This window comes from Rhagoletis zephyria, unplaced genomic scaffold (assembly GCF_001687245.7).
Source record: "Rhagoletis zephyria isolate East Lansing unplaced genomic scaffold, Rhagoletis_zephyria_1.1 Rzeph_scaffold_00572, whole genome shotgun sequence".
Taxonomy (NCBI): domain Eukaryota; kingdom Metazoa; phylum Arthropoda; class Insecta; order Diptera; family Tephritidae; genus Rhagoletis; species Rhagoletis zephyria.
Window position 1 is genome coordinate 21,471 of NW_016157656.1, and position 12,170 is coordinate 33,640.

The following is a 12,170-nucleotide window of genomic DNA, read 5'->3' on the forward strand; positions in this document are numbered from 1 at the left end:
TGCTTCTCTATTAATATTTTGCAATTCATATTACTTTATTAAATTCAATTTAATACAATCAAAACGTATATTTCATGTATAGTTTTTAGCTTGAATGTAATTTTAATAATATCATGTGTTCTACGTTCAAATTTAGCGGCTGTGGTTCCGACACCTGAGTATGGGATTGATTTCATATATCTCCATACCAAGTACCAATACTCTACCATAAATACTTCTAGAGATATGGAGTATGAAAAATTCGGTTTAAAAGGGAGGTCCCCCCCTTTTTTCCAATAGGGCTAATTTTTCTCCAAGATTATACGATCGATTTCATATGCGGCAATACCAAGTTCCAGAACTCTACCCTGAACATTTCCAGAGATATGGAGTATGAAAAATTCGGTTCGTATGGGAGGTACCACGCATCTTTTATATATCGAGATTTTCGTTAGCCGATAACCGTCTTTTAAATGTCTGCAGCAGGTATCCGAAATTTCAAAAAAAATCGGTTCAGCCGTTCTCGAGCTTTGCGATATACTTAGATGGATAAGAGTTGCTGCTTTAAAAAAAAACATAGCAGCAGGGTTTTTATGCGTAATTATATACATACATATGTATGTACCCTGCAGTGAAACCCCAAACTAGTCAGGAAAAATACTAGTTTACAACTAGAATTTCCTGACTGAAACCGAACTAGTTCGAAAATTACCAGACTTGTACGAAGTAAAAACGATTTATTCATGCCCTGTTTTATTTGACTTCGACAGTTTAATACCATAGGATACACTAAATATTATAACTTTTATTTGGGTATATTGTAAACCGTTAAAGCGAGTCCGTACTCGCCATTATACCATACCTGTTAAATAATGATTAATATTCATAATGATTACTAATTAAAGCATGTTTTTGGATAACCGCTTAATGGTTAAATACTGATATTAGCACCTTTTTAATGATTAATAATTAATTACTTAAACAAAAATGTTTAATTAATTCGTTAATTTTAATTACATCACTATTTTGTTATTTTTGAGTACTTTCACTCATCTTTGACTTTTTTTAATTACACGATTAAATAATTATTTGATTAATTTCAATTATCAATCAACAAGCCAAAGTATAGACAAAAATTAAGAACATTTAATAACTGCTTGAATTATTTATTTATTTTATTCTTATCCGAATCTCAAATTTTAAACATTAATTATTACTTTTAAAAAATTTTAAAAAGAAAGGACTGAAATGTGCAAAGTTAATGAATTAAATTTATTTCAATGAAAGCTTTTATCTTTATTTTAGTTCACTCAAAAATGAACTAAAATGTTAGTTTTATTTTTAACCAAAATGTTTTCTTTTCCATATTCAATATTATTAAAAAAGATAAAAATATAGTATTTATTGTACCTGAAAGCTCTTACTTTTAATAACGTTTAATGTATAATGAATTTAAATTTTGACTCGAAAGTTTGAAATATTTATGTATCTATTTATTTTCCCTTTTAATTAATACTCAAACAATTTAACATTAATTATTGGCAAATCTAAGCTAAATAAAAATGTGTAATGTATTAAAGTGTACTTAATCAAAAGTTTTTTTATTGTATGTTCATGAATTCATTTTATTTTTTGACTTCCAAAGTAGTGGTTTTGGTCCATAATTGGACTAGGATTTTTCTGTCTGTTTTCAACTAGTATGAGACTGGTATACTTCTGACCAAATTCTGACAATTGCCATCTTGTAGGACATCCCCATGCTAAAAATACCAGGTGATTGCATGGAAAAAATAGTTGGCCGACTAGTTGGGCATGCGTTTCATACTAGTTGTGAGGTAGTTTACAACTAGTACATTTGACTACAGGGTACACAAAAATGCATATACAAATGTAAGAGCTAACAGAAATGGCAGTTGCTCCTTGTGGCAACATAAACGACTCTACAGACATAATTCCGTACATTATTTCTCCATGAACTGTACATACATATTTGTTTTTTTTTAACATAAGAATCAACATTAACGTTAACATTAGCACGTATGTATGTATACATAACCCTTGCTTTGCGCTGTATTCCGTACGAATTAACAGCAGAGGGCGATCTCAGCGCTGTTATGTGGGCATGTATGTTAGATTCATAGGATTTTTAAAGTCCTGCAGCTCCATTTTTAGGGAAGTATTTAAACTTTTTTTTGCCTAAGACAATGAGAAGCCCATCCAGATCCTATAACCGAAATTTCAAGAAAATCGGTGCAGCCGATCTCGAGCTTTGCGAACAGAAAAAAAACGGCTTTCAAAATATATATTAGTATAGATTGTCCAGAAATACTAGTAAGATAATTGCACCGATAAGTTGAAATTACGTTTTCGAGACATTTCAAAACCGAAAAAGCGACAATTTAATTATTTCAATTTTTTTAAAACTTTTGTTTGGTATTCGTGTGATCAGTGTTGCCAGAACTTTTTGGGCCAGCCGGCTAAATTCGCCAAAAAAACGGCTGAAAGCGGCTAAAATTTGTCAGCTAAAATTAACATGTTTTATTTGAATAAAGTTTAAAGATTAATAAATCCATTAAATTATTTTTAGTTAACAACTGTATCTGTCGTTATACCTGATTAATTAAAGCTCTACCTCAGAAGTCATTTTTGTATTACTTACATAAATATAAACAATAGATCAATTATAAACTTATGACTTTTTTCTATTGAAAAATTTTGCCTTCTTAGGTATGCATATTGTAACATTTGTACTAGGTTACTTCTCGTCCTGCAGATTGGCTATATTAGTAGAAAGTATTGCACTTTTGCTTATTTGGAGGGAAATGCTTTAAGAAATGACCACGTAAAGCTGAGGAAAATAGGGCGACATTATTTCGAGAAAAAAGCCAGTAACTTTTTAAGTTTATAACAATTTAATTATATAATTTTAACGTATGCGGAATGAAATACGAACGGATGCAGTAAAAAGAAACAGCTATACGTTAGGATGCGACAAATATAGTTTTCCCACTCACATAGATATTGTCAAAATTTCCAAGAAACATTTTTATAGAAAAGACTTATGTCCTTAACGGTTGGCCTGTTTAAGCTTTCAAGCATAATGCGTCTTTTTCAAAAATATTATTTTGGGACTTTATTGTTCCAATTTGAGTTATTATTGTTTTAGCCATTTAGACGATAATTAGTTCAGTTATATTTAGGTGTCCTTTTATGGGTCCCCAATGAAAAATATTTCCCTAATCCGTTGTACAAAACAGAAATGAATGTAGTGCAAACAAATTTTGGGAAAGCGTTCATAGCCGCTTTTAATTTTCCTTTTCAACGTTTAAAAAATCTTGGGTAGAGTGGTTTGCACATATTTCACTATATCCCTGGCTCTTGCACAGTGTTTTATCGCTTACTTTGCACTTTATTGTCATTATACGCTGTGATTTTGCAGAGAGATCAAGCAACTTATGATTCTTGTTACAGTCTCATTTCGCTGCTATGTGAAACATGTTTTCTCACACTCGTGGGTTTTCCTTCTAGTGTTTTCCTATGCTTTAAAGCCGACATTTCCGTTGTAAATAAACTTTTTTTTAAGTCTCATACAGAAAAAATGAAAAAGCACGCTACTTTTCGTGACATTGAGTTTCGGTATACAAAATTTACTAGCAAATTTTCAGTGTTCGTTCTCTTTCAAGGAAATTATTTCAGCATTATAATATACAAAGGGGTAATTTTTAGTGGAGTGCTTGTTAAGATTGCGCACTAGATTTTGGTATACTTAGTTTGGCTCCTGTGTTTACCAGAATTTTTTTCATTCCGCATACGTTATTTTGATGTCCATATATTCGAAGCGTTCCCGTTTTTAAGGACCTGCTCACTCTCTGCACATGCCTGTCAGAGAGCAATAATGAGTCACACTAAATGATGTTAGCACCACGATACAATTATTCATAGATATTGTCTTCCCAGAGGGTTTTGCTTCACATTGAAATTCGCGCTCTTACGTTCTTTAAAATGACCCAAATATAAACTGGCACGCGACATTTTAGCAAGTTTTTGCTATTTTTCTTTACTTTACTTAATGTTTATTATTTTTTATGAAAATATAGCTAATTACTTAACAAACACCATATAAATCCAAATTTCGGACTTTGTGCAAAAATTATGAAACTTGTGCACAATTTCACCAAAATTTTTAACTTTTTAGTCGGCAGCTTTAGAAAAAAATATGGTATGCAGTTTTCAAGTCTATTAAATTGTAGTTTAATGAGGTGCAAATTTGAACTAGCGAGGCCTTACTGCTGATTTTTGGAATTTTTTTAATGACGGTTTTGGCCATACAAACTATGTTCGACAAGTTTTTTATATGTAAAAAATGCGAAACACCGGCAACAAAAAATTGCGAAAAATATGCGGTAAGTGCTAGGTACTTTACATTTTTACTTATTATACTAAGATTTTAAATTTCTAAAGATGCTGATTAAAAAGCTAAAAAATTTTGTGAAAAATTGCAAAATTTTCATAATATTTCCACAAAATATGAAGTTTGGATTTAAATGGTATTTTTTAAGTAATCAGCTAGATTTTCATAAAAAAGAATAAACATTAAATTAACTAAACAAAAAAAAGCCGAAATTTGCTAAAATGTCGCGTTCCAGTTTATATTTGGGTCACTGTATATGCGCTTAAAATAAAAATCATTGAAATCGGCCCAGTATTTGAAGACTTCTCGGATTAGAAATTTGAATTGTATATATGTAACACAGTTCGACATGAAAAATTTCTCCGAGATACCCATTTCTAATAGATTTTGGGCCACTAAATTTGTAAAAATGGAAACTTATATATACAAATTTTAAGAAAATATTGCAAATAGCAAAATCGGATAAAAGTGGCTAATTTTTTTTTGGATAGCGGCTAACAAATCGGTTGCCGGCTAAACTGAATTTTCTCCGGCTGTTTGCTTTCACAACCGGCTGAATCTAGCCGGAAAACGGCGCGGTTACTGCGCCAAATAAGAAGAAAGATGCTTTGGCTTGACGCATTTCTGACTAAACCTTAGTCTAGCACAAATAATCCCATAGGTATAGGGTATGAAAAATTCGGTTTGTAGGGAGGGGTCAATCTCACTTCTCCAATAGCGCCCATTTTTCTCAATGAGTATAGAGTTGATTTTATATATATCCATACCGAGTTCCAGTGCTCTACCACAAATACTTTTAGAGATATGCAGTATGAAAAATTCTGTTTATATGAGAGGCCCCATGTCCCCTTGTCTACTCGAGCTAGCCTATCTTTTAAGTTGGGCTAAATAACCCCAATGCAAAATTTCATGACAATCGGTCGAGTTATTAAAGGGTAAAGCGTAACAAACAAACAAACTAACTTTCGCATTTATAATATTAGTAAAGATTAAACAAGGATTAATATGGTATGATTTTAAATCCCTTATTTACTGGTCTGGTTTACGACGTTAAGGTGAAGTCTAACGATGACTAGAACCGAGATATAACGATTTGAAGAGTACAAGATTGGTCAGAATCACGAAGAAATCAAAACTTTCGACATATCATATCTCTTAACAAGACAAATTTCTCGAATACGTTTAGCTTATTTCATGTATAGAACCCATAAAAATATATGAAACCTATAGAAAGTGTGACATCAAATTTGGGTCCGATATGAAAAAGAAGCTTGTGTGCTGATGTTATTGACATTAACTCCCTAAAAGTGAATTTATTTGCGTTTTCTTTTCTACAAAAAATGTTGCCTTTATATTGCCCTCTCCTTAATATTTGTGCGTAGAGAGAACTGAGAGAGCAACATTTTCGGTAGAAAATAAAACGCATAATTTCAATGGCATTATTGTACATCACCTAAGAAAGTGTAATATGGACACTGCTCACCTATAATTCCTGTTGGTTGCGGCATAAATAATCGGATTTATGACACTCGACGCCCATGCCATTACTGACGCCATAATGTGAAACCAGGGGTAACTCGTTTTCCTTTCATCATCCACTACGTTCGCCAACATTAATGGCAAGAAACAGCCAAGAAAGCAGCCGAATATGGTAACCATCATTACAGTCAATCTGTTATCCTCGTTCTGTTTTCGAGCAGTCAATACCGACTCATTCGACGAAATTTTATAGTTTCTATGAGTTTCCATTCTTCTTTTTTGTCGTATAACAGTTAAGTAAATACACGAATATGAAACTATTATAACTATGCAGGGCAAGAGAAATCCAATCAAAAACAGAGTTTTTTTGATGGACTTTTCATTCTTCTTCAAAATTGTACATGAAAATGTGGCATCGTCTAGTCCCATTTCTCCCCAAACTCCCAAAATAGGTGGTAGCTGAAAAAAAATATATACTATATAGCAATGTAGTATGTATGTATATTAAAGGACTGCAAAATTCAACATTTTCTGTAAAAATGTCGTTTTCAAAAATTTCATGCATTGCTATGTCATATCAACACAAACAAGGTGTTGTGCCATGTCATTCCATCTCAAACATATTAGTGGTATTCACCAAATTGAGCAAGTGGCCTGGCACTCTGGCAAAAGAGCAGATCAGCTCAAGCAACGACAGTTGTCTGCCCTTTTACCAGACTGCCAGGCCACTTGCTCACTTTGGTGAATACCACTACTGTTTTAGCATGTCATTGCTAGTTAGCTAAACTGTTGTTCGCTGTTGTATTTCTGTAGCATATTTTTAATACTATTTGATCCTGCCTTGTATTAAAATATGTATAGATTTTTTAATTAGACAATTGTTTAATGAATTTTACTATAAAAGGGCTTCCAAAATTTTAAAAATCTCCTCATGTATATACAATATAATTAATAATGCTGACTATGTCGCATGTGTTGACATGCATAGACTTGATGCATGATTTGATTGGAATTTATTCGACAGAGTCTTCATTTGTCTCTGTCAAACATGTATGAGAGACATACTTTGCACTGGCACTCTCATGATGTGGCACATGTCGCTATGTTTTATAGTTCAACATTAGCAGGCCTTCAATGTAAATACATAAGTATGTAGATTTATACTTATGTATTTTTTATGTTTATATTAATTTCAATAAAAATAAAAAAACACAACAGTCATTGAGTAAATTTTTTTTTGTGCCAAACTTAAAACTTTTTTGGCAGGAATAAACTATTAGCTGACTTAAGTCTACAAGTTCACAAAAGTGAAAGCCCAAATACAATAGCGCAGTGGCAGTGACAGTTTTTACAATCAGCTGTTACTACTAATATGGGCAGTCACTGCCGCAGCAAACACAATACGGCATTGTCAGTGACTGCTTTATTTGACATTCCATTTTTGTTGTTGTGTTTAAGGCTTTGGTGACTCAAACAGAAGTTGGCTGCATTTCATTTATGTCGAATTCAACACGCAAAGTTTGCTGCGACCAAGGCAGCGTCAGTGAATTTAGAATTTGGGCTAAACTGAGCAGTACTGCTAGCTGCCACTGCCGTATTATGTGTTGCTTCATTCGACAGCACACTTTCTAAACAACAGTTGATTTCGAAAGACTGTCACTACCACTGCGCTATTGTATTTCGGTCTTAATTAAAAACTTGTATTAATCAATACACTATTTATTTTTGCTTAACAATGATTTTATTCAACTAAAAATAATGTGGTTTTGTATATTATTACAATATATGTACATTTATCCTAATCAACAGTCTCAAGTAAATTGCAGACTTTCGCCAATTAGATATTTATTTCGTCATATCCAACTATACCATTTGGTCACTAAGGAAATCTTGGTAATTATAACTAAACATTTTTTTGGTTGTACAAAGAAACAATCGAATGTGCGACTTGAGTAAGTGCCAGAACGAAATTACCTTTGTAAAATTTACAGCAGTCGATATGGCACTTGAGCCGCTTTTAGATTTAGAAGCTGTGAAGCGGTTACGGCCACTTGAGCGCGTGTGTCCTGTTGAGGACAACTCACCGACATGAGGTAGAATCCATCAGAAAAATTAGATTTTCATTAATACGTGGGTTTTTCTTCAGAAAAACTACATACGTCCAAATACTATTTTAATTTTTTTTTTTAATTTGCCATTTTTCGACACTTCAACAGTTTTTTCTCAAAAACTGGACGTGCTAGAAAAATTTTGTAAATGCACTTCAAATCAGCATCAAAAAATCTATAAGATGAGGCCAAAGTTTGTTGAACCGTGTAATCAATCTCTCTTTTGGTCTTCAAATTTGTCTCCAACTGTCGTCAATGCCCATGCTTTCATTTGTAGTATGCCTACTACCATCGCTTTGATTTCTAAAGCCGCTACCGCTGCTGACATTCGGTCCACCTCTAATTTTGTTGTCGCTTACGTCGTGAGTCAATCTCTGTTGTGCTCTTCACAATCGCCTTCTTCTGTTGTCAATGCTCAAGATTTAATTTCTAATATGCCTACTACGGTTGCTTTGAGTTGATAAACTTTACTTTTCAAAAATAAGGCTTATCCAAAAGTTGTAAAGTGATAACTGATAAGTCGTTGGTGCAATTGGGCCCAGGACCAATATTTTGCGTAAATTACAGTTAGCAAATAGTTTCATCCATCGATTTGTTTGTCACGGCATTTGCCACTCGATGGATTACTCTACATACCGTTAATTTGTGGACCCTATGCATTTGACAGATTCCATGATATTGGCTACCATTAACTAACCAATGTAGAGTCGATAATAATTGCTGTAGCGGACTTAAGCCATTACTACTTATTCTTCTTATTTGGCTCTATAACCGCCGAGGCGAGTTTGGCCGAGTTCAGCAAAGCACGCCAGTCGTTTCTTTTCTGTGCCAACTGACGCCAATTGGAAATACCAAGTGAAGCCAAGTCCTTCTCCACCTGGTCTTTCCATCGCAGTGGGGATCTTCCACTTCCTCTGCTACCACCAGCGGGTTCCGAGTTGAATACTTTCAGATCTGGAGCGTCCGTGTCCATTCGAACGACATGGCCAAGCCAGCGGAGCCGCTGTATTTTAATTCGCTTCACTATGTCCATGCCGTTGTTAAGCTCATACAGCTCAGCGTTCCATCGTCGGCGGTACTCGCCGTCGGCAACGCTAAAGGCCCGTAAATCTTTCGCAAAATCTTTCCCCCGAATACTCCAAGAGCAGCCTCATCGGATGTTGTCATTGTCCATGCTTCTGCGCCATATACCAGCACGGGCATGACGAGTGACTTATAAAGTGTGGTTTTCGTATGTCGAGAGAGGAATTTACTCCTGAATTGCCTACTCAGATCAAAGTAGCACTTGCTGGCAAGAGTGACAGCCTTATTCTACATCACGAACGATTCGTCTGCAGAGGAATGCTTCAAAAATTAGTCCGGCGGCATCATTCTAGCAGGCTCAAACGTAACCGAGACCATTGTAACGTAATATACGAAAAGCAAGACGAAAACGTCCGACACAGTAATAAAATCGCAATGAGAGATATTTTCATCTGTAGACGAATCGTTCGTGTTGCCTATCGTTCATGATATAGAATAAGGCTGTGATTCTGCGTTGGATTTCCATGCTGACATTATTATCAGTGTTAATGCTGGTTCCCAAGTAAACGAAATTCTCTACTTTCTCGAAATTATAAGCATCAACAGTGACGTGGGTGCCAAGAAGCGAATGTGCTGACTGTTTCCTTGATGACAGGAGATACTTCGTCTTGTGTTCGTTTACCACAAGACCCATTCGCTTTGCTTCCTTATCCAACTTGGAAAAGGCAGAACAGACTTCGCGGTTTTTGTTACCAATGATGTCGATTTCATCGGCATAAGCCAGAAATTGCACGCTCTTGTAGTAAATTGTTCCTGAGTGGTTCAGTTTTGCAGCTCTTATTATATTCTCCAACATCAGATTAAAGAAGTCACATGAAAGGGAGTCGCCCTGTCTGAAATCCCATTTGGTGGCGAACGGCTCAGAGAGGTCGATGGAGTGCAATAAGGCCCGCGGAAATAACGCCCACGGGCTTTATTTCTTAAAAACAAAAAGAGAAATAAAGCCCATGTGCGTTATTTCCATTTCGAAGGGGAAATAGCGCCCTCCAATAAAAGGCAATAAAGCCCGCGGGCTTTATTTCCTTTGCGAAAGAACAATAATGGCCGCGGACTTTATTTCTCAAAGGAAAGGAAATAACACCCGTTTGATTTATTCCATAAAAAAGGAAATAAAGCCTGTGAGTAGTATTTTCTCTGGCTTTATTTTACTGAAACATTCCAATTAAGTTACGGTGACCATCCATCCTGTATTATACGGGTTAGTCCTCTTTTTGGGCCACCTGTCCTGGCAATTTAATAATTTTATACGGGACGCAAAATGTTCTGTATTTTTCCTTACGTCCAGTATTTGTACCGTATTTGGTATTTCTAACTAGAGGAAAAATTCAACATCCCCGGATTTGTCAGCTGATCAGAATGACATGTCAATGAACCAATTGAACACAGATGATATGATACGAGACACTCTCGTTTTGCTTCTGAGAGAGCACCCAAACTCGTTTTATGACTTGGCAGCACAGAAAGTTCAGGGCCGATGAACAGCTACCACTAGTCAAGTTCAAAATCCAGCGCTTTGAATTCGAGGGATTTTTTGTGCATGCATTTATAAAAAACTAGCAAAAATGCAGTGCTTATAAGTAAAAACGCGTTTATTCGTAATTTAAGAATTTTATAATACTAAAAGGCAAAGCAGATATTTATTCACATTTATTGATTTTCGAGCGATTTACTTATTCAAAAAAAAAATCACCTAAAATTTCTTAGTAAATACCAAGCATGTTTTTCGTAGCAGTGGCATTATTAGAAGATGTTATAAAAAATGAACCTTTTGACAGCACTCTCACGAGAAAAAAGAGTCTCGGATCAAATTATCCGCGTAATTGAAAGCGATGTTGATAAACGCAAGACATTTACTTATCATCGCGTTGTAAGAATAAAATCGATGTAAAAATAAATTTTCATTTATTTATATAAGGAAACGAAATTAATTTTTAGAACTAAGCCACCATGCCTCCAAAACGTAGGTGTATTTTCAACGATGAGCTTCAAAAAGAGTTCAAATTCATTAAAGAAACTGGACTGGCTAGTGAAGTTCGTTGTGAAAAGTGCAAATCAGTGTTTTCAATTGCAAACGGGGGGCGGTCTGATATTTCTCAACATCTAAACACGCGAAAACATAAAGATGCCCATGCTGCCGCTGCATCAACCAAAAAATTGAACAAATATTTTTGTACAAAAAACTTTGATGGGGCTACAAAACAGAATGCAGTCAACGAAGGGACTTGGGCCTTCCACACAGTTCAACATAATTTTTCATTCAGGTCAAATGACTGCACTACCAAACTCATAAAAAACTGTTTTGATGAGAAGTTTTCATGTGCTCGTACGAAAAGTGAAGCAATTGTATGCAACGTTTTGTCACAAATCTCCATTGCGGACACTAAACGGAAATTGGAGGCAATTAATTTTGTTACCATTTACAGTGATTGCTCCAATCATGGGAGCACAAAAGTTTGCCCAATATTGGTCAGATACTTTAGCTCTCAAATTGGAATTGTAATAAAAATAATAGAATGTAAGGAGCTTTCAGGAGAAACATCTGCCATTATTTCAGAATACATAAATAACACGCTGGATAATTTTGCAATACGTAACAAGTTACTTGCTCTTTGCGCTGACAACACCAACTGCAATTTTGGGGGCTCTGGTAGGGGGAGAATTAACAATGTTTTTGCAAAATTGCAGAAATCTACGGGAAACAATTTAATCGGTGTGAATTGTGCAGCTCACATTCTGAATAACTGTATCTAAACAGCGGTAGAGTGTTTACCTTTAGATATGGAAGTTATTGTGGTAAAAATATATTCTTTTTTTATATATACACTGTTCGTGTAGAAAAACTTAAAGATATTTGCGAAAACTCGGAAACGGAGTACCGTAAACTTTTAGGTTTTAGCAAAACGAGGTGGATGACGCTCAAGCCTGCTGTCGAAAGAATTATAAAGCTTTATATACCTTTAAAAGAATATTTTCTTTCACAGAAGAAAGTTCCTACTATTTTATATGACTTTTTTAAAAATCCATGTTCACTAATATGGCTTTTATTTATTCATAGTCAGGCTGCAAAATTTTATTCTAAAATATCTCAAGTAGAATCGCAAGATGTAAGC

The 12,170-nt window shown here is 34.7% G+C and overlaps 1 protein-coding gene across 1 annotated transcript in view; it reads right to left on the reverse strand.

Annotated features, from left to right (window-relative positions):
• Positions 1–12,170, reverse strand: part of Tre1 (Trapped in endoderm 1) — a 190,949-nt gene that overhangs the window by 10,848 nt on the left and 167,931 nt on the right. Inside the window, exon 5 of the mRNA XM_017612713.1 lies at positions 5,874–6,328. Coding sequence (XP_017468202.1) covers positions 5,874–6,328 — 455 coding nt within the window. The remainder of the gene's footprint in view (positions 1–5,873; positions 6,329–12,170) is intronic.